This window comes from Bombyx mandarina, chromosome 16 (assembly GCF_030267445.1).
Source record: "Bombyx mandarina strain Sakado chromosome 16, ASM3026744v2".
Taxonomy (NCBI): Eukaryota; Metazoa; Arthropoda; class Insecta; order Lepidoptera; family Bombycidae; genus Bombyx; species Bombyx mandarina.
The window spans coordinates 9,716,989-9,736,001 of NC_143222.1; the positions used below are offsets into that span (position 1 = coordinate 9,716,989).

At 36.4% G+C, this 19,013-nt stretch overlaps 2 protein-coding genes across 3 annotated transcripts; one reads left to right on the top strand and one right to left on the bottom strand.

Moving 5' to 3' along the window:
* The first annotated feature begins 1,088 nt into the window (after positions 1–1,088).
* LOC114247690 (farnesol dehydrogenase) lies at positions 1,089–10,855 on the top strand. Its single transcript, XM_089734042.1, has 7 exons — positions 1,089–1,307; positions 3,198–3,333; positions 4,000–4,165; positions 5,502–5,643; positions 5,958–6,087; positions 6,626–6,757; positions 7,308–10,855. Exons 2-7 carry the CDS (start codon positions 3,202–3,204, stop codon positions 7,350–7,352), a joined length of 747 nt encoding a protein of 248 aa, XP_089590168.1. The 5' UTR covers positions 1,089–1,307; positions 3,198–3,201; the 3' UTR covers positions 7,353–10,855.
* LOC114247688 (uncharacterized) lies at positions 9,124–16,455 on the bottom strand. Of its 2 annotated transcripts, XM_089734041.1 has the most exons (9): positions 16,246–16,455; positions 15,470–15,603; positions 14,837–15,037; positions 13,073–13,504; positions 12,837–12,899; positions 12,327–12,389; positions 11,945–12,025; positions 11,807–11,866; positions 9,124–11,249 (listed from the first exon to the last, which is right to left on the bottom strand). In XM_089734041.1, the coding sequence occupies exons 2-9, from the start codon at positions 15,593–15,595 to the stop codon at positions 11,115–11,117; spliced, it is 1,161 nt and encodes a 386-aa protein (XP_089590167.1). In that variant the 5' UTR covers positions 15,596–15,603; positions 16,246–16,455; the 3' UTR covers positions 9,124–11,114. The 2 variants fall into 2 exon arrangements, with proteins under 2 accessions (XP_089590167.1, XP_089590166.1); XM_089734040.1 differs by lacking the exon at positions 16,246–16,455 and having other exon boundaries at positions 15,470–16,096.
* Positions 16,456–19,013: the final 2,558 nt, after the last annotated feature.

Here is a 19,013-nt window from a genome sequence, read left to right on the forward strand (position 1 = left end):
TACTGGACCGATTTGAAAAATTCTTTTTCCATTAGAAGCCGACATTGTCCCTGATGAACATAGGCTACTTTTTTTATTTTATTTTTTTATTTCATTTTTTTTTGGTTTCATGTGTGTTTTAATGTTTCCGAAGCGAAGCGAGGGCGGGTCGCTAATCTTAAATACTTTAATAAAAAAACTTGTGTCACGATTTTCAAGATGATAAAATTCCCAATACTTTATCGCTTGTGGAAGCGCCATGATCAAGAGTAGACTTCTCCTTTTTCTTCTGCTTATTCCAGAAACATTCTGTCTCCATTTTTGATACTGTAGATAGTCACAGTATGTTAAACGTTGCATGGGGCATAATGGTTGCCGATCATGTAAGAGAAAAGGTTCCGGAAGAAGGTTTTGATCCTGAACTATGCGGAGCAAACAGGGTAGTAGGCGCCTGAACGTATCCTGCTGTGTGCGCTCATGCGTATATTCTTCACTATAATTTTTAAATCATATTTTCAGTTTTTTATTTTTTTTTATTGCTTGAATGGGTGGACGAACTCACAGCCCACCTGGTGTTAAGTGGTTACTAGAGCCCATAGACACCCACAACGTAAATGCGCCACCCGCCTTGAGATATAAGTTCTAAGGTCTCAAGTATAGTTACAACGGCTGCCCCAACCTTCAAACCGAAACGCATTACTGTTTTACGGCAGAAATAGGCAGGGCAGTGGTACCCACCCGCGCGGACTCACTCAGTACATCTATCCCCTTACAATGAAGACAAGTTTCCGACAGAACCATGTAAAATCTATAATAATTCTATCTAAAACAGTGAAAAACGAAACTTCGAATACCTACGTGCTCAATTCAGTCACTTATTTAAGTAAAACATCTTAAGAACACCTTAGCATGTCAAAAGCCGTAAGGGGTTATATTATATTATATTATATTATAGGGTCAGTTGTATATTTCTTACACGACTTTTTCGCTATCCGCAATCATTACCGGAAAAATTAATCTTTAGTTTTATTAGTTTGGAAAGAAAATGACAAAGTACGAATTCGTGGAATTGTATAAATTAAATACCAATGATTCAATAAAGCAACATTCAAATCGAGACGTACTGAGAAATAAAACGTGTTTGTGGTAATGTTTTTGTAAGTGTTTATTCGAACGTAGCATTTCCATTGCACATTGCAAGGCCGCAATATCTACTGTTGATGCAGAGTTGTATCAACAGTAGATATCGCGAGCTGTGCAGAGATAGATCTCGTGCTTATTGCTCGTAAGAAGAACAGTACTCAAATTACTTTCGTAATACAGTAAAGGTAGGTTGAAATCAAACATTGTTATCTTAAATAATTATGTAGGTATGTATGATAACTATAACAATAGAATAGAAAGAATTAATAAATGCAATGATTAATGGCTTTAATTACAAAATTATAATGGACATAATGTTTTTTTTCTGTTTTCTTCGAGAGTCCTAGATATAACTATGACTACTACGGTTAAATTACGTCTTGTATCTGTGGAGATATTTCTTGACAGTATATTAGCACAAATACACAATTAGTCGCTTGGCTGAGCCTTTGCTTTGGCTGAGCCTTTGCTCGCCCACCTGTCCTGGTGAAACTGGAAAGGCCTTCGGGCCACCAGTAAACTTTCAATCATAAAAAAAAAAAAACAATTAAGTAGTCGTCCGTGACCACGAAATCTAGAGTATTCAAAACGTCAAACGTTTTGAAGTCGTCGTGGCCTAAAGGATAATACGTCCGGTGCACTCGTATCGAGCGATGCACCGGTGTTCGAATCCCGCAGGCGGGTACCAGTTTTTCTAATGAAATACGTACTTAACAAATGTTCACGATTGACTTCCACGGTGAAGGAATAACATCGTGTAATAAAAATCAAACCCGTTAAATTATAATTTGCGTAATTACTGGTGGTAGGACCCCTTGTGAGTCCGCACGGGTAGGTACCACCTCCCCGCCTATTTCTGCCGTGAAGCAGTAATGCGTTTCGGTTTGAAGGGTGGGGCAGCCGTTGTGACAATACTGAGACCTTAGAACTATATCTCAAGGTGTGTGGCGCATTTACGTTGTAGACGTCTATGGGCTCCAGTAATCACTTAACACCAGGTGGGCTGTGAGCTCGTCCACACATCTAAGCAATAAAAAAAAAAACGTCGGGATTAATAAAACGCGCTATTAAATGAATGAGTAATGAAATGCCATTTTTACACCCTTAATTCAATTTATTGTGACTTAATGACAATTACACCCGCTCGGAAGATCTTCTATTTGTCGTTATTACCGCATATGTGTTTAGGAAAAGAGTTTGTATGTTTTAGTTGTTCTTAATGCAATGTAATCTTTATGCTAGCTCACGGATTATTCGGTTCTGTGTTCATCGGAGCCCATTGATCCAACGTGAATGACGGCTTAAGACACAAGATTTAAGCCTTAACGCGTCCGTCCTACCCTTTCGAAATGGTTTACTAAATTTATTTGCGCTAGACATAGGGATGGTGGTATCAAGCTTGATTTAAAAATAAATAATAGTTTAAAAAAACTAACAAAATACGCTTTATAGAAAACCCAACTAAAAAATAGAAAATAAATTTGAATTAAAAATAGTGTAAGAAAAAATGATTTTATTGTAAAAAAAGCGTGGGGTGCTTTTCAGGATATTATCAAAATAACCCTTCTACTCATATCTGTTCATAAAATATTTATAACTATTGATGCCATGCACCCTCCGCTTTCATCAAACTTTTTTCAACAATTCTATTTTATTAAAATTTATTTTTTATTTTTTAGTTGAATTTTCTATAAAAGGGTATTTTGTTATTTTTTTAAACTATTATTTATTTTTCATTTTTTAGTTGGATTTCAATTTTTTTATTTTTTTTTAAATATTGAGTTGTCATCGGTCCTTAATAAGTATAACAAATTTCGAGTTAATCCGACGTTTTGAAGGGGGTAGCCGACTTAACCCAAACAGTTGGCTGGTATGGCTCTAATAAAGAATTTAAAAAAAAAGGGGGTCAAAATCATGTTCAAAGATTCCGTTACATACTAACATAGTAACATACAGACGTGTGAAGCTAATAAAAGCGTATTAAAAATATGTAATATGATATATTATAATACGCATATGATATGCAAATGAAATATTTGAGAGAACACTGCGAATGTGATGCTTGTTATTGTCAGGAGCATGCAACGTTGGCAAGGCAAGACTGCTGTGATCAGTGGAGCTAGTGCCGGCATTGGCGCCGCGATCTGCGTGGTGTTGGCGGACGCGGGAATGAGGGTCGTCGGCCTAGCAAGGAGACCACAGCTAGTTGACGTGAGTCACGCCACACTCTTGACATTTCAACAGATTCATGCTGCATTTTTAATAAAACACGTCAAGGTAAAACCAAGATTCTACGGGAAAATGATTATGTTACTGGAGCTCATAGACATCTACAACGTACATATCGCCACCAAACTTGAAATATAAATTCGAAGGTCTCAATATAGTTACAACGGCTGCCTCACCCTTCAAACCGAAACGCATTACTGCTTCACGGCAGAAATAGGCAGGGCGGTGGTACCTACCCGTGCGGACTCACAAGATGTTCTACCACCTGTAAAAAATAGATTTATTTTAATATTACGGCAATTTGTTATGGACTGATTAGGTAAAGAAAGGTTTTTGAAGTCGTAGGTACATGTCACATAATATGTTGTTAACATGCTGTCAGTATTGTCAGCTGTGGACGCTTCACCTCAAGTAGATAGTTTAACTTCCGAAATTTTGTATGTATTGTTGTATGTGCCCGATCTGGAATCTGTTAAATGGCGACTGACACGCTTTTAGAAACCCGTATTTCTGATCATAATTATGCTTCTATATTAGGAGCAGTGCAATGTGCACACTGCCACTTCAAATAATTTTTAAAAAGAATGAAATATAAAACAGCATTCTGATTCTTATCTTATCAAGGACTTAATTATTGATTAATTGCAGCAATTACAGTCTCAAGTGAGAGGCAACGGTTCGATACACTCGAGGCGATGCGACGTATCGAATTCCGATGATGTGGCAGCGACATTCAAATGGATCGATGAGCAGTTTGGTAACATTCACGCTCTGGTCAACAACGCTGGGATATTTCCAAAGGGACATATCACTGGTCAGTAATGTTGTGTTTTCAAGTGTTGCTTTGTCATGGTATCAGGTAAAATTTTTGTGCCGCGAAAATCGAATCGGCACTAATGAGCCACAAAATCTTGCATCTTTTTTTCCCTCTACCTAATCGCTGGTAGCCTAAGAGGCTATTCCAGCTACGCATAGACGGGTAGGTGAGTTCACGGGCTCAATCTGAGGGAATTGGCTAATACTAGCCCTAGCAAGAGCAGTGCTTCGCAGACTCTACCACCGGATCGAAGTCGGGACCCACTGAGAAGATCCGGCGAGAAAATCAGTGGGCTGTGTCTATGGGTTAGTTCGCTCGTCGAACTCTTCGTCGTAGTCGACGAGTTCGACGAGGACGGTGACCGGTGCTCGAGAAGCCTAAAAGCACCGAGAGTGAATCCGAGGAATTCGACAATACATATCGGGCGACGGCGGATTTGCGTTTCCCCGTCGCGGTCGGATAAGACAAAATCTCGCACCTAGTTAAAGCCCGAATGCAAATTTTCGTTCTGATCCAGTAAATTCGTCTATCTCTTTGTAATGCCTTGTTTGTGAGTCTGGTAAACATGTCGGTATGCGGATTCTGACTGTTACTCACGTAATGTCGGTGATCGGTGAATTGAAGTCGTCGTGGCCTAACGGATAAGACGTCCGGTGCATTCGTGTTGAGCGATGCACCGGTGTTCGAATCCCGCAGGCGGGTACCAATTTTTCTAATGAAATACGTACTCAACAAATGTTCACGGTTGATTTCCACGGTGAAGGAATAACATCGTGTAATAAAAATCAAACCCGCAAAATTATAATTTGCGGGTTTGACCTCTTGTGAGTCCGCACGGGTAGGTACCACCACCCTGCCTATTTCTGCCGTGAAGCAGTAATGCGTTTCGGTTTGAAGGGTGGGGCAGCCGTTGTAACTTTAATTGAGACCTTAGAACTTATATCTCAAGGTGGGTGGCGCATTTACGTTGTAGATGTCTGTGAGCTCCAGTAACCACTTAACATCAGGTGGGCTGTGAGCTCGTCCACTCATCTAAGCAATAAAAAAAAATAAAAAAATGGCAATGATAAAACTTGAATTTCAATAATTTCTTTCTGATTGTCATAGTATAATAGTTATCGAATCATAGTTGATTGCCGTAGTTATACCTAATAGTTATCGAATTGTTGTTTCGAATGTATAAAGAACATAAACTACGATTCTGTAGGGAAAAAATTGTAATTTGTGTGGGACATACCATAGGTTAGGCAAAAAGTAATAGCATTGTTTTTAAACTGATCGCTTCGTAAGATTGTCCTATTTCCTGGTCATGCAAAACAATTTCTAATTTCAGAAATAGGTGATAACATTCTTTCTGAAGAAACGTTGATGTCAGTAGTGGATATTAATCTAAAAGGACCAGTGATGTGTGCGAGACATGCCGTCGCGTCTATGAAGAGGGCCAGCTTTGATGGACATATTATTAATATAAACAGGTATTTAATTCGTGGTTCTTTTATCTATTTTATCTCGCGAAACGTACTGCAGTTTCTTCTTGAAGGTAATCTATTGTAGCGAGACGGAAAAGGTAAAGCCGTTGCTATAACAGTTTGACATTTGACAACTTTGACACTGTCGTGTCTAGCCACAGATAACAATATAGGTACTTAATTTTCCACCAGTTCCAAATCTCAATGCATTCCAGTCTCAATCCGGATTTATACTCTATAGGTCATCAATCTCTTGGCTGTTCCGAATACTTCATACTAAGTGATTGTTGATTGTTTCCCTCAACTTTATTTTGTTCCAGTATCGCTGGTCACTATGTTCCGTTTGCAGACATGTTCAACGTATATCCGGGAACAAAGCACGCTATCACCGCTTTCACAGAGACCTTGGCCAACGAGCTAGCGTACTTCAATAGTAAAATCAAAATTACGGTAATTGATATATTATTTAATCTATTCTATTGGAGCCTTTAGCTTCAACAGAGTTGGGTGGCGGCTTACTATACCAGAGCCTAACGCCTAAATAACGCGAAACGGGGTCTTATACGCCTCGTCCGAATCTCCGTTGTGTCAGTTTAAGAAAGCCTAGGCTTATCGATCATGCGGAGACAATAACTTAAATTTAATTTAATGTGGGAAAGAGACGCATATATGTATGTCTAAGACTTCCTATTAAGACATGGGATGTTTAAAGGAAATGAATTTCATTACAATAGTTTTATTACACAATACTTTATTGAAATGAAATGCAATATTGGTTATTGAAATGCTTGAAATATAAATATTTCGTAACTTTTAAATCACGACTATTCTTAAAGGGGTTGTTCGTAAAAATTGAAAAACTTTAAAAGTGGAAGAATATCGCACTCAGCCTTAATGGATTCGCGGGAATATTTTATATTATAAATTAAATACGAATTTTGTCGCAAAACATTAACTGTTCAAAGTTTATCATTATAACTAATTACAGAGTTTGTCGCCGGGCCTGGTGGATACAGATATGGCTCCTCGCGTGGATGGAGAGCTTTCTTATGCAGCACTATCGCCCCAGGACGTTGCCGAAGCTGTTCTCTATGTATTGTCCACGCCTCCTCATGTTAATGTGAGTCATATATGACCTTTGATCGCCTTAGACTAATAATGGATAATCCGCTGTTCGATTGCCGGTTGGATTCGAGTTATAGTAAAATTAACCCACAAAACTTATGATTTCCGTAATTACGTTGGTGGCAGGACGTCGCGTTCGAAAGAGCGGCTTTGTCACTAAAAACGTCTGTCAATACAAAGGATAGTTGTTCCAAGTTGTAGATTCCAAGAGGCTCTCAATTCGGACTATGTTTTTTTTATCTATCATTCAATTCTTTGAGTATTTTTAAAGGACCCTTAATATATAATACTATTCTTAGCTTCCTCCAGACTCCCTGAGAATTCTTTTGCAATTTCTGTTATATTTATTTTCGCGCAGGCTGTAACGTAAAAAAAACACGTACGTGGTAATAACTGTTTCATTGCCATTATAGGCACACAAGTAAGCGCACCTGGTGGTAAGTGGTGACTGTTACTCGTGACCATCAATAGTGCTAGCCGTATCGCTGTCTAGTCTCCCATACCAAGGATAACCAAATTATTAAATTTATAGCACTTTATTTCAGATCAAGGAATTAACAATAACACCGGTGTCGGAGAAACGACTTTAATCTCAACGATAATTAGCATCTGTGCGTTTAGTGTGAGTTAGCGGCTAGCGGCAAACGTTCCAACTCCATACAAATTTGAGTTAACTTTTACGCTATCGAGAACGTTAAAAAACTCGCACTAAGCACACTGCTCGTGGCTCCGTAGAGATGGCGTTTTCAAAACGAACCAATTGTATGAATCATTTATCGATAATATTAATGAATTAAAAGAAACTGATGAATGTACAAGAAATGGATTTTAATGAATTTTTTAAACGTATTTCATAAGGTGTTTAGTAGCCTAGTAAGTTTTTTTAAAAAGATCACAAACTTAATTCGAATCCCAATTGATTTTTGTTATAGATAATTTTAATAGTCGTAGTAATCTTTTGCAAGATCTAAATTATTATCGAATTAAGAGATTATTAACTGTGCAATTTAAGGGACCTTGTTTGTGAGTTTTTGGTACGCAATTAAAAAAAATGCATTCCAGCTCTTATATTTCGAAATTATCGTGGACACTGTAAAATACTCACAAGCAATTACATAATCTATGACGTCATTTGAGGCTAACGGAACGCTGAGATCAGTGGTCATTTACTGGAACAAAATTTTTAGCCAAATATTTCGTGTTTAGTTTAGTTATCAATATTTCGTGTTTAGTTTCTTACTGGTGGAAGGACCTCTTGTGAGTCCGCGCGGGTAGGTACCACCGCCCTGCCTGTTTGTGCCGTGAAGCAGAATGCGTTTCGGTTTGAAGCACGGAATAGATAAATAAGGTTGGAATGGTAATGTAGGCGGGGCAAGCGTGCCACAGTTATGATTATACAAACATAACTCGACCGATTCTTTATTCACCGCGTTTAGTGCGCTTCGGACTACTTGGATGAACAGATTTCCGCTTTATAGTGCCGTGTTGTGCAATTATAACTAGTAAAACAAAAAATCAGACCTCAAGTATAGAGCGAGGAGGTATATCTTTCGATCGGTAAGTCGAAATTACCATTTAATTACAATATTATTTGTCTAAAACATAAAAATATACTGAGCATTATGAAATTCCAAACATTAACAATATTATTGCAGCAAGTTATAAATAGCATACATTGCGCGATGTGTACTCGCCCAATGAACGCGATGACCAAGTCAGCTTCCAATGTACTACATGCATTGCGTTCTCTACACTTCAATCTTTGAAATTTCGGCCTTTGCCCTGATTGGCCGTGGTGCATTTTGTCGATAGTGAGGTGACCATGTGGTGAAATAAAATCATCCACAGAATTCTCGACTATATTTACATTTGACATGGATAATTTTTGCATTATTTTATATTTAATTAATGATACCTAGTATATTCTTAGTGAGACGTATTTTGAGTAAAATAAATTTGTATTATTATTATTGAATTATTATCATTGAATTAATGTGAAGGTATAATATAAAGGGACATGTAGACCTCTCATTTACGGGTATTTACTATATTGTCTATGACGTATTAAAATCTAAGTAAAATGCTATTTGACTTATGCAGTAAATTAAAAATTTTAGGTTTCCTAAAGAACCTAACGCCAGGGAACAATGGATTGACGTGACAGGTAGAGGAAACTGGAGACAGACAAAGACGAGTACTATTTGCTCTAAACATTTTACTGAAAATGATTCTACCATAAAAAAATCAGAATACACTTAGTTTTGAAAAATTCATTCGCAATTAATAACAAGCGCCAACTGCTTGACAAATACGTTTTATTCCAGGAACAGTGACTATTTGTAATTAATAAAAGTAAAATAGTTTTCTTTTTCAATATTTATTTCATGTTTCATTTTCTCCATTCATTCATCAGATAATTTATCGATAAAGAATATCGATTTTATCAAGCACTAGCGTGTATGAACATTTTTATTGCCTTTTTGCATGTGTGAGTGTGTATACCTACGGGTGTTTTGTGCTAGTTTGCGAACGAATATCTGTCCTGAGATTTATGTGTGGGTGTTTTTGTTGTGTGCGAAATACTTGTAATCACAGTATGTGTATATGTGTAGAAATTAAAATAGTGGGGATGAAGCGGCGATACTGGTTCTAATACAAAATTAGAGCAAAGGCCTTTCCAACCTTATTTATCTATTCCGTGGTTTGAAGGGTGGGGCAGCCGTTGTAACTATACTGAGACCTTAGAACTTATATCTCAAGGTGGGTGGCGCATTTACGTTGTAGATGTCTATGGGCTCCAGTAACCACTTAAAATCAGGTGGGCTGTGAGCTCGTCCACCCATCTAAGCAAAGCAATAAAAAAAAAATTGGGATTCGTCTTTAGTTGAACATGAAAAAACTGCTAGAATTATCAAATACTATTTAATGATTTAAAGCATCCAGCATTAATTGTTTCACATTTAAGATTCTTCTTTTTTTATTTCTCGTTATTAAGAATTAGGTTCGCTAAATTTTATACCTCTAACAAAATGACAATACTGCAAGAATTAATTTATTACTAAGCGTAACTATGAAGCAGAAGCTTCGCTGGATGTAGAGGAGGAGAGTCCCAAAATGCTGGTCCCGAAATGCAAGACCGCCTTCAGAACGTCCAGCTTGAGGGTCCACAGTGGTGAAATGCTTGTTTCAGCTCTGGTCTGCAAACGAAATTCTTAAATTAAGCTTCATGGCATTTCTGGAATTCCTTGCTACTTAAGTCTTACCGGCGCGATCACACGAAACAACTGAATGAAGAGGTTCGGGTTATATAAGGCTTACAATTAGTTCGCTACTCCACGCACCACTGATCGTTCGTAGATATAGAACAATTTAAAAAAAAACTGAGGGCTTTCAACGCTATGATCAATGCAAATATTACATCTATGTGAAGGGCTCGCGCAAAACTTCTCGTAGATTGTAGATAGTGATAACTGCACACAGTTACGACGAAAACAAATAAGCTTTAAGGGAATCGGATATGCTTAAACGAACATGCCTTTCTCGGCAGTAATATGTAGTAATTAATGTATTTAACGGCCGTCTGGTGTAGTGGTAAGTGACATGGTCACTACACAAGGGGGTCGCGGGTTCGAATCCCGCCAAGGGAAGATATTTGTACGATAAATATAAATGTTTTTCCAGGGTTATGGATGTATATTAAATATATGTATGTGTATAATAAAAATCTTACATTTATTTCCGTTATCTGGTACCTGTAACACAAGTTCTTTATGAACTTATCACGGGACCAGTTAACGTGGCGTGATTGTTAGTAAATATTTATTATTTATTTAATATGTAGGTAGAGATGTATTTGCGTATGTAGGAAACTGTAAATGAAATGAAAAAAAACAACAACATTATTGTACAGTGAACTGAAAAGGCCCAGTGTGAGACCCTAACTCTTATAGGGTGCGATCTAGTATTTAATTTAATTTTAAATCTTTAAATTACGCCTTATTGCATAATCATTTCTTCACGGTTACCTCAAATCAATGGACAAATAATAATTGAACATTTTGTGGGCTCCTGCGCTGAAAATATGCACATATAGTTAAGTAAAAAAGGTTCTTTATTTATTCGTGTTTTAAATGCTTATCGATTTCTTTGTTCATATAATATGTTGTTAATAAAAATGTGTACTTACGCTTTTGCTGAAATATAATAAAATAAATAAAGTACTAGATTAGTTCGGTTTGTTTATTGTAAAAAAATATACTAGAAAGCTGTCGTCTGTAACAAAAAAATAGGGTATTTGGAAAATCTCCAAATATTCAGATTCAATATGGCTATGTGATTCCTGCATGGTATTTTCAAGAACTGCTACCATCCGAGCTGCCCTTGGACATATCTCCGAGAAGCGATGTGATCAAACTAAGGAGGAAGCCAGCCGAATCCGCCATTAAAGGTTTGTCGCCTTCCTCGGAGCTGGCATCTGGGTCGCCAGCCTAGAAAAAACTTAATTTTGTTTTAATGTTTCTAATGTAAAACTAATCTTCTATCTTCTATATTTATAAAAATGAATTACTATCTAATCTTGGCTAATCTTGATCTTGAATTATTTGTGGAAGTCTAGAGAAGGTTTAAAAAGTAGATAAACATGAAAATGCTCGGAATTAAATAAAAATAACAATTTTGTTTTTCCTTTGATGTGCCCCTTTGATGTGTGTAGGACGGATTCCTTTTGTTTGTTTTAAGTTTATTTTATACAAAAGATTAGGTCTTTTATTTATCGATTGAGGCTATACGGAGTCTGCCGGGTCAGCTAGTTTTATAAAATTGTCTTACTGCGAAACGTTGGACAAATGTGTAATGTAATGTGTAATGCATGCATGTCATCTAAATACTTTTATTAGAATTAAAAAAAATACTTTGAATTTAAATATTGCTTAAATGTATTAATTTAAATATACTTGAGAACAAAAAAGTTGAAAATCGACATAAGAAGACTATAGTTAATTTTATTTAAGAAGAACAGGCGAAATAAAAACTATTAAATACTTACAGCACTGGTCCCTTTGACCAGTTTCGAAATAAACTTTCCGAAAAAAGCTCCATTGTTTTGCTGAAATAAGAATTCATGGTACAGATAGACTTTACGCTAGAAAATAATTACAATATTGACAGTCAAGTTTTGACCTACCGCACCGCCTCCTGTAATAGTGTCTAACGAAGTCAGCAAATAACTCGCTACTATAGATCCAGGATTTTCTTCTCCTTCGGACTTTGAAAAAAAAAATTGAAATCATTAATTAGTTCCCAAATAAATATATGAAACTTAAGAAGAGCGTTAATTGTAACGTGATACGCATTTTAACTATCAATATCAATCATTAACATGTTATATTATGTCATATTATGTTATATTATGTCATAATCAATATCAATTATTTTAATGATCAACATGAATCACACAATAACTATCAATATCGAAATTAGAATAAGTACGCCATCTTAAATTTTAATGCCGAACGCACTAAGCTCACTCAGTGAAACAGATTATTAATAAAAGTATTGTAACTTACTAACAGACCAGCAAATAATCCGATTCCGGATGCGATTAGACTGTTTAGGTCGATTCCATCGCCCTGAAAATGTATTGCTGTGATAAAAACAAAAAAAAACAACTTCTCAATATCAATAGCCAACCTAATAGAACCTTATTAATACTACTTTGACGGTTCAATCTGGTGTTTTAGAAAGCTACTAAGTACTTAAAACTTCGAAAATAATATATTTATATTTTTTTTTATTGCTTAGACGGGTGGACGAGCTCACGGCTCATTTGGTGTCGAATTGTTATCGGAGCCCACAGATATCTACAACGTAAATGCTGCCACACACCCTGAGACACCAGTTTTTAGGTCTCCGTTTTTACAGTACAAAGGATTCACGGCAGAAATAGGCAGGGCGGAGGTACCTATCCGTATGGACTCACAAGGCGTCCTACCATAAACTAGCACAGTAAAAGTAGTTTTAACAATTCCTACGATTCTTGAAACCCGAAGGAAGTAATTACGCTTCACAATACTTACGCTAAGATTTGCAACTATACCGCTTACTGTTGCTAATAATGTACCTAAATCAGAATCACCGTCCTGCAAACAAAAATCATTATAAGACTAGCTGATCACGTTTTTAACTGAAGCTAGATAAAATTATTAAATAGTATTAAATTCAGATAATCGTTATTCGTTGCTTGCATTGCTTAAAAAATATTTTTACTGTCGGTATTTATAATAGATATCACGTAAAGTTGCTTGATACTTACTCCACCACTCAAGCCGGCGAGTAAACCTAGGATTCCACCCCCCATTCCATCGCCACCGGGAGGTTCATCAGAATCGTAATCCGAATCGTTTTCATTGGTCACCGAAGCCGAATCCTGTACATCATTGTCACTGGTTCCACTATCTTCAACGCTTTCTTCTGCAGCGTTATCTTCATTGGATCCTGGCATCGATCTAGAATCTGCAGTCGATTCTGAAGTATCCGATTCAGAAGATTCATCTGTTTGAGAACTACTTTCAGATTCTTGAGATTCTTCTTGAGTCTCTTGTCTCCGTAGAGATTGGATAGATTTAGGTGTTTTTATATCGTCTATTTCAATGATGTTATCTTTGATGTCGTTTCGTCTTAATGGAAATTGGAATGTCGGACGCAAGCCTATTAGCATATCTCTAATCAAGTTCCCAATAATTACCTATAAAACATAATGTTATAAGTATTGTAGTTATTTAAGCTTACACCTATTGTATTACAAGTAATTTTCTAAATTTCCAAACTATATCGTCTTTTTGCATTAAAAGTGTACAATTTCCAAAAATATTCGAAATTGAGTTAATATGCGGAATCATTTGGTATCATCAGTATTTTTCTCATAAATACTGTCAAAAGAGCGTAGTTTAGTTTTAGTTTTTTTTTTAGTTTACAGTAGTATGTTTTGACTATTATTGACAAAATTAATACATAATTTTATCTGACTTTAAAAAACACGTCATAATGTAACTGGTAAAAAATAAAAAATAAATGTTGCAAAGATGATTAATATAAAAAATATCACATGTTAAACCTTTAAAACCACTCTCCTGTAAAGTTTTGAGATTATACAGTTTTAATGCGAGAAGACGAAATGTTGTTGGCAAAGCTTTATAGATTAAAAGCAGTGAACGATAAAAGAGATGGTGCAAATTTACTTACCTTCAAGTTTTATTCGTTATGTCAGTGCAAAGAAAAAAACAGTGCAATGTAAATAGTAATGCTGGCACTCGGTGACCGTGGTACTCAAAGCGAATATCCGTGAATATAACTACAATATTAAATGTCAGAACAAAGTTACTCGTTACGATAGTGGTGCATTTGCAAAATATAGTGCAAAGCCGACAAAAACCAAAACACACGCCTAAAAATCGATTTAAAATTTGATCCTAAATCTAGATCCTTGAATAGAACACAAAGCTGTATTCTGTTAGGAAGTTAAACCTCAACCAGACAAGACAATTACTTAGATAGATGGTCGCATCACTTCATCTATTCTCAAATTGTTTTTTTATCTGTGCACAAATTGTGACTGCATTGTAATTGTAACGAATTTCCAGTGAATACTCAGTGTCGTGGTATACTCAAAGTATGTTATTATATTTATGACTAATATATCTATAGATATAAAAATGAATTGCTGTTCGTTAGTCTCGCTAAAGCTCGAGAACAGCTGGACTGTCTTGGCTAATTTTGGTCTTGAATTATTTGTGAAAGTCCAGATAAGGTTTAAGAGGTAGTTAAATATGAAAATGCTTAGAATTAAATAAAAATAACAATTTTGTTTTTCCTTTGATGCGTCCCCCGTCGGACGGATTCCTTTTGTTTGTTTTAAGCTTATATTATACAAAAGTTTAAGTCTTTTATTTCTCGATTGAGGCACTACGAAGTCTGCCAGGTCAGCTAGTCATATTATATTTATTATTGAGTTGGACCATGGAGGGATTTATTAGATAAATAAAAATACAAAAATATCGGTATAATAAAAGCTACTTACGTTAGCAGAACTGGATCCACCTGATCCACTCGAGCCACTCGCACTAGGCAAAAATGCCGTTGCTAATTTCAGCAAGCTGAATATGTTGCTCCCGCCGGAAGACGCTGAAGTCTGCAATGGATCCGCGAAGTCTTCTTCGAAATCATTGTCGTTGTCATCAAAACTGTCCAGACTCTGGTCTGCTGTTGTTGTTGTGCTTTTCTGTTATAATTAAAATAGAACGGGTTACAATCTAGAAATTGTTAAGAGGATTTTGTACGCAATAAACTAGATGATGACACATTTAAATCATAGCTCTCTGAAGTTGTTAAATCAGATGTACGGCGATGAGAAAACCTCTGAATTTCCCTCACTTCTTGTATTGAGTTATGTCCCGATACATATTCCAAGTTACGAAGTTCAAGACAAAAAGATTAGCTTGGGTACCATCCTGCTTTTCTCTGCCACGAAGCAGTCGTTCATTCCTGGACGTGTCAAGAGGAGAAACCTCCGCAAAGGACAGGGTGGCGAAGCCGCCAATGACTAAGAGGAAGATTAATAAGACAATATAATTATTCATCTATGAGCTCCGGTATCCACTTGACATGAGAGGTGACTTCAGATCATTTGATTGTATAGCAAAGGAGAACTCACCTGTGTTTCTTTGTTGTTAATTTCGTTGTCAATAACATCTCTCTGTGGCCTCGAGTCGTATGGCACGGAGAACGCGTTAGCGAACAAACTCAGAGCTAGGATCAAGGACAATGTAGAACGCGCCATCGTTTCAACTAGAATGACTTAAAACAGTTCAAGCGAATTCATTACCTACCTTTTTATATTGGAGTCATTAACTAAACTTAATGAAGAATGTTGGCGAACATGACGTCGTTATTTCATTCGATAATGAGTGATTGTCGCATACTTTAGCAATTATATTGGTTGGAAATGTAATTATGATGGTGAAATTTGGTGTGATTCATTATTTTTTTGTTTAAGCTAATTATATTACGCATCAAACGTCTAATGAACGGTTATGTAGGATATTTGTGAATTGTAATGTCTTGGTAGGTACCTATGCAGCTATGCGATCCGTCGCAAAAATTTGCTTGTGTCGATTTATGTTCTACCAAGAGATTTTTCCTTCTTTCTTTAAATTAGTCGTACAAACGGTGTCACAGCTTATAAAATTTATATTCAGTATCCATTTAAAATGGACTTGAAATAAAAAAGAGCCCCGATTTTCTTAATTATTTTTAAATAAAAAAAAGGGTTTATTTTTAATTAAAAAAAAAAGGTTTTTTTTTATTTAGGTGTAGACCCGGTCTTATAGGTTGCTCAAATAATTGACAGGTTGCTAAGGGAAGAAATAAAGTAGAAGTAGGTTTTGCATTAACTTAGCTGATAATGTAAAAAAAAAAGTGTAAACATACCTTGTAACGTAGTGTCGTGTCAATAAACACGGGTCCATTGATCGGATGTAACGTCAATGGGATTGTCTTATAATATTACTAGTTCCTTCCACATAGATATACAGGCTGTTCGTAAAACAGGAAAAAGAATTTTGTAAAAAACATGAAAAATATCAAGTACTCATTTAATGTTGAAAAGTGGACGAGACGTACTTGAGAATAAACAATTAATATTTGTTTGAGGTAAACTTATTTACTAGCAATTTCGTAGTGTACATATTCAATTCACGGCAAGAATGTTTAGCAGATACACTTTTTTAAACTTGGCCAAACACCCTGAGAGCATATTCCAATTAAAAAAAGTCTCGATCTCTGAACTCGATGAATTCGGCCAGAATTTGATGATAAAATGGGCAGACTATTGCAAGTTTTGAAATACTGTTACATATCGAGACGCTTGAAAGGCAAACGTGACTAAGCGACAACGCGTGAACTTTACAGTAGACTAATTTAAAGTTGAAATTAAATTGAAATATACTTGAGAAATACCTGAAAAAAAAAAATATTTTAACGAATCTAGCTGTAAGATTGAAATGATTTTAATAGACCTAGAAAATTTTTTTTTTGCTCGTCGAATATGGTTATTGCCTATCATTTATGTAAAAAGCAGTTATTGTTGATTAGTCACGTTTGCCTTTCAAGCGTCGATATTTTAATATCTAACGGTGGTGGGTTCGTTTGTGCGAACATAACGTCTGTTTGGAATTCAATTACACCCACTAAAACATAGAATAACAATTCTAGGATCTAGAACTTATTAGAATCTATCTAGGTCGAGAATCTTCTTATAAAGCGAAATACTAAATATATTATAATAGAAAACATTTTTGTACTACAGTAACGTAGTGAATTTTAAGAACTAGCTCTCACGTGGTACGTGACTTGAGTTTGGTTCGGAGGAAATCCTTCTACGTTTAAGATCTGCAGCCGCGGCATGTTGGAGTCGATCAGACTAAAGTCCCATGTCGCGCAACAACACACTTTCGAATCTCTGGACCATTTGTCGTCGGCGCCATGACAGCCAGACTTCTCATTGATCTTGCATTAGGATTGTCCCTTAGTAATTTCGTATTAGTATAATGTACTTTTTCTATGGTTATTTCATAAGGGATCAATATGATCATTCATGATTCTCAAACCGAATTACTTTCAGGTACCATTGATTTACTGTCTAGGTTGCAATTACAAATTGCTAGCTTCATTTACAAATTGATTTTTTTGCTATGTTAAAAGAAATCTGTTATGAATCCATAAAGGACCACTGTTGGACATAAGCCTCTACTAAGGCCCGCCACAACTGCCGGTCCTGCGTTACTTGCATAGGCAATATAGTGCACTGGACCGACGACCTGTTGAAGGTCATGGGAATTCGCTGGATTCAGATGAGAAATTATATCGACGCTTGAAAGGCAAACATGACTAAGCGACAATAACTGCTTTGTACATAAATGATAGGCAATAACCATATTCGATGCGCGAAAAATATAAGTATATTTCTAGGTCTATTAAAATCATTTCAATCCTACAGCTAGATTCGTTAAAATATAATTTTTTTCAAGTATTTCAGCTTTAAATTAGTCTACTGTAAAGTTCACGCATTGTCGCTTAGTCACGTTTGTCTTTCAAGCGTCGACATGTAAATTAAAGGTAAATCTTGAGGGTAATATCGAATTTGGTTATTAGGCGAACACATTAGTAATAATAGTAAACAAATATATAATAGAACACGCTGTATAGAGAGGCGTAGTGTCCGTTATCCGGCGGTAAGGACTTGGTGCGTGGAGGTGAACTTGCGTCACGGCTTGCCAAATCGAACGCGTTTCCGTGCCACAGTGTGACGCTGATTGTTGCAGCGGTTGTCTCTTAGTATATTTCAGATCTTAAGGATCTTAGAGCCCACCTTATAGGTTCCCCTATGCCTCATAAGTTTCTCAAGGGCTGGTTAATGCCATCTCGTGACAAAAGATCGAAATTTCAATAATATTGAATACCTAATGGCGGCCACATCAAATTGCGTGTTAGATTGGCAGCAGAAATAAATAGGATGTTTTTAGTTACCCTTTCGACTCACAGTACGCCTTACGACCCGTAATTACTTAGGGCAGAGCATAGGTATATATTATTAAATACAATATTTTTTTTTTATTTTTTTTTATTGCCTTTGTAGGCAGACGGGCACACGGCCCACCTGATGGTGAGTGGTTACCGTCGCCCATGGACTTCAGCAATGCCAGGGGCAGAGCCAAGCCGCTGCCTACCGCTTAATACTCTCCATAAGCCTCGTTTGAAGAAGGACATGTCATAGCGCTCGGGAAACACCGTGGAGGGGAGCTCATTCCATAGCCGGATGGTACGTGGCAAAAAATATCTCTGGAAACGCACTGTGGATGACCGCAGTGGCTCGCAGTGGCGCAGTGGCTCCAGGCTCCAATATATATGCTTAGAGCTCCTAGATAAAATAAAAAAAAACTGCTGCCTACTATGATACAAGGTTAAAATGTCAGTTCCGTTTTTGTTTACTTTTTAAACTCTTTAAACCGAAACACATTATAATATGTGTTTTATGTGTTATATATTATGTGTATTATATATGCAAATGGCGGCGTCACCTTCACTGTCAAGATAAGGTTAAAGAAGTTTGCCGGATCTTCTCAGTGGGTTACGATTTTGATCTGATCCAGAATTGCAACTCACTGAACCCACTGACTGAACTGCGAAGCATTGCTCTT

Bases quoted from the DNA above. Each gene is read 5' to 3' on its own strand.
- LOC114247688 (XM_089734041.1), bottom strand. From the start codon at position 15,595: ATGGCGCGTTCTACATTGTCCTTGATCCTAGCTCTGAGTTTGTTCGCT. The intron at 12,390-12,836 runs GTAAGTATTGTG...ATACATTTTCAG, and splicing joins GTATAGTTGCAAATCTTAGC to GGCGATGGAATCGACCTAAA. The intron at 11,867-11,944 runs GTAGGTCAAAAC...TTCTTATTTCAG, and splicing joins CTATTACAGGAGGCGGTGCG to CAAAACAATGGAGCTTTTTT.
- LOC114247690 (XM_089734042.1), top strand. From the start codon at position 3,202: ATGCAACGTTGGCAAGGCAAGACTGCTGTGATCAGTGGAGCTAGTGCC. The intron at 6,088-6,625 runs GTAATTGATATA...AACTAATTACAG, and splicing joins ATAGTAAAATCAAAATTACG to AGTTTGTCGCCGGGCCTGGT. The intron at 6,758-7,307 runs GTGAGTCATATA...ACTTTATTTCAG, and splicing joins CCACGCCTCCTCATGTTAAT to ATCAAGGAATTAACAATAAC.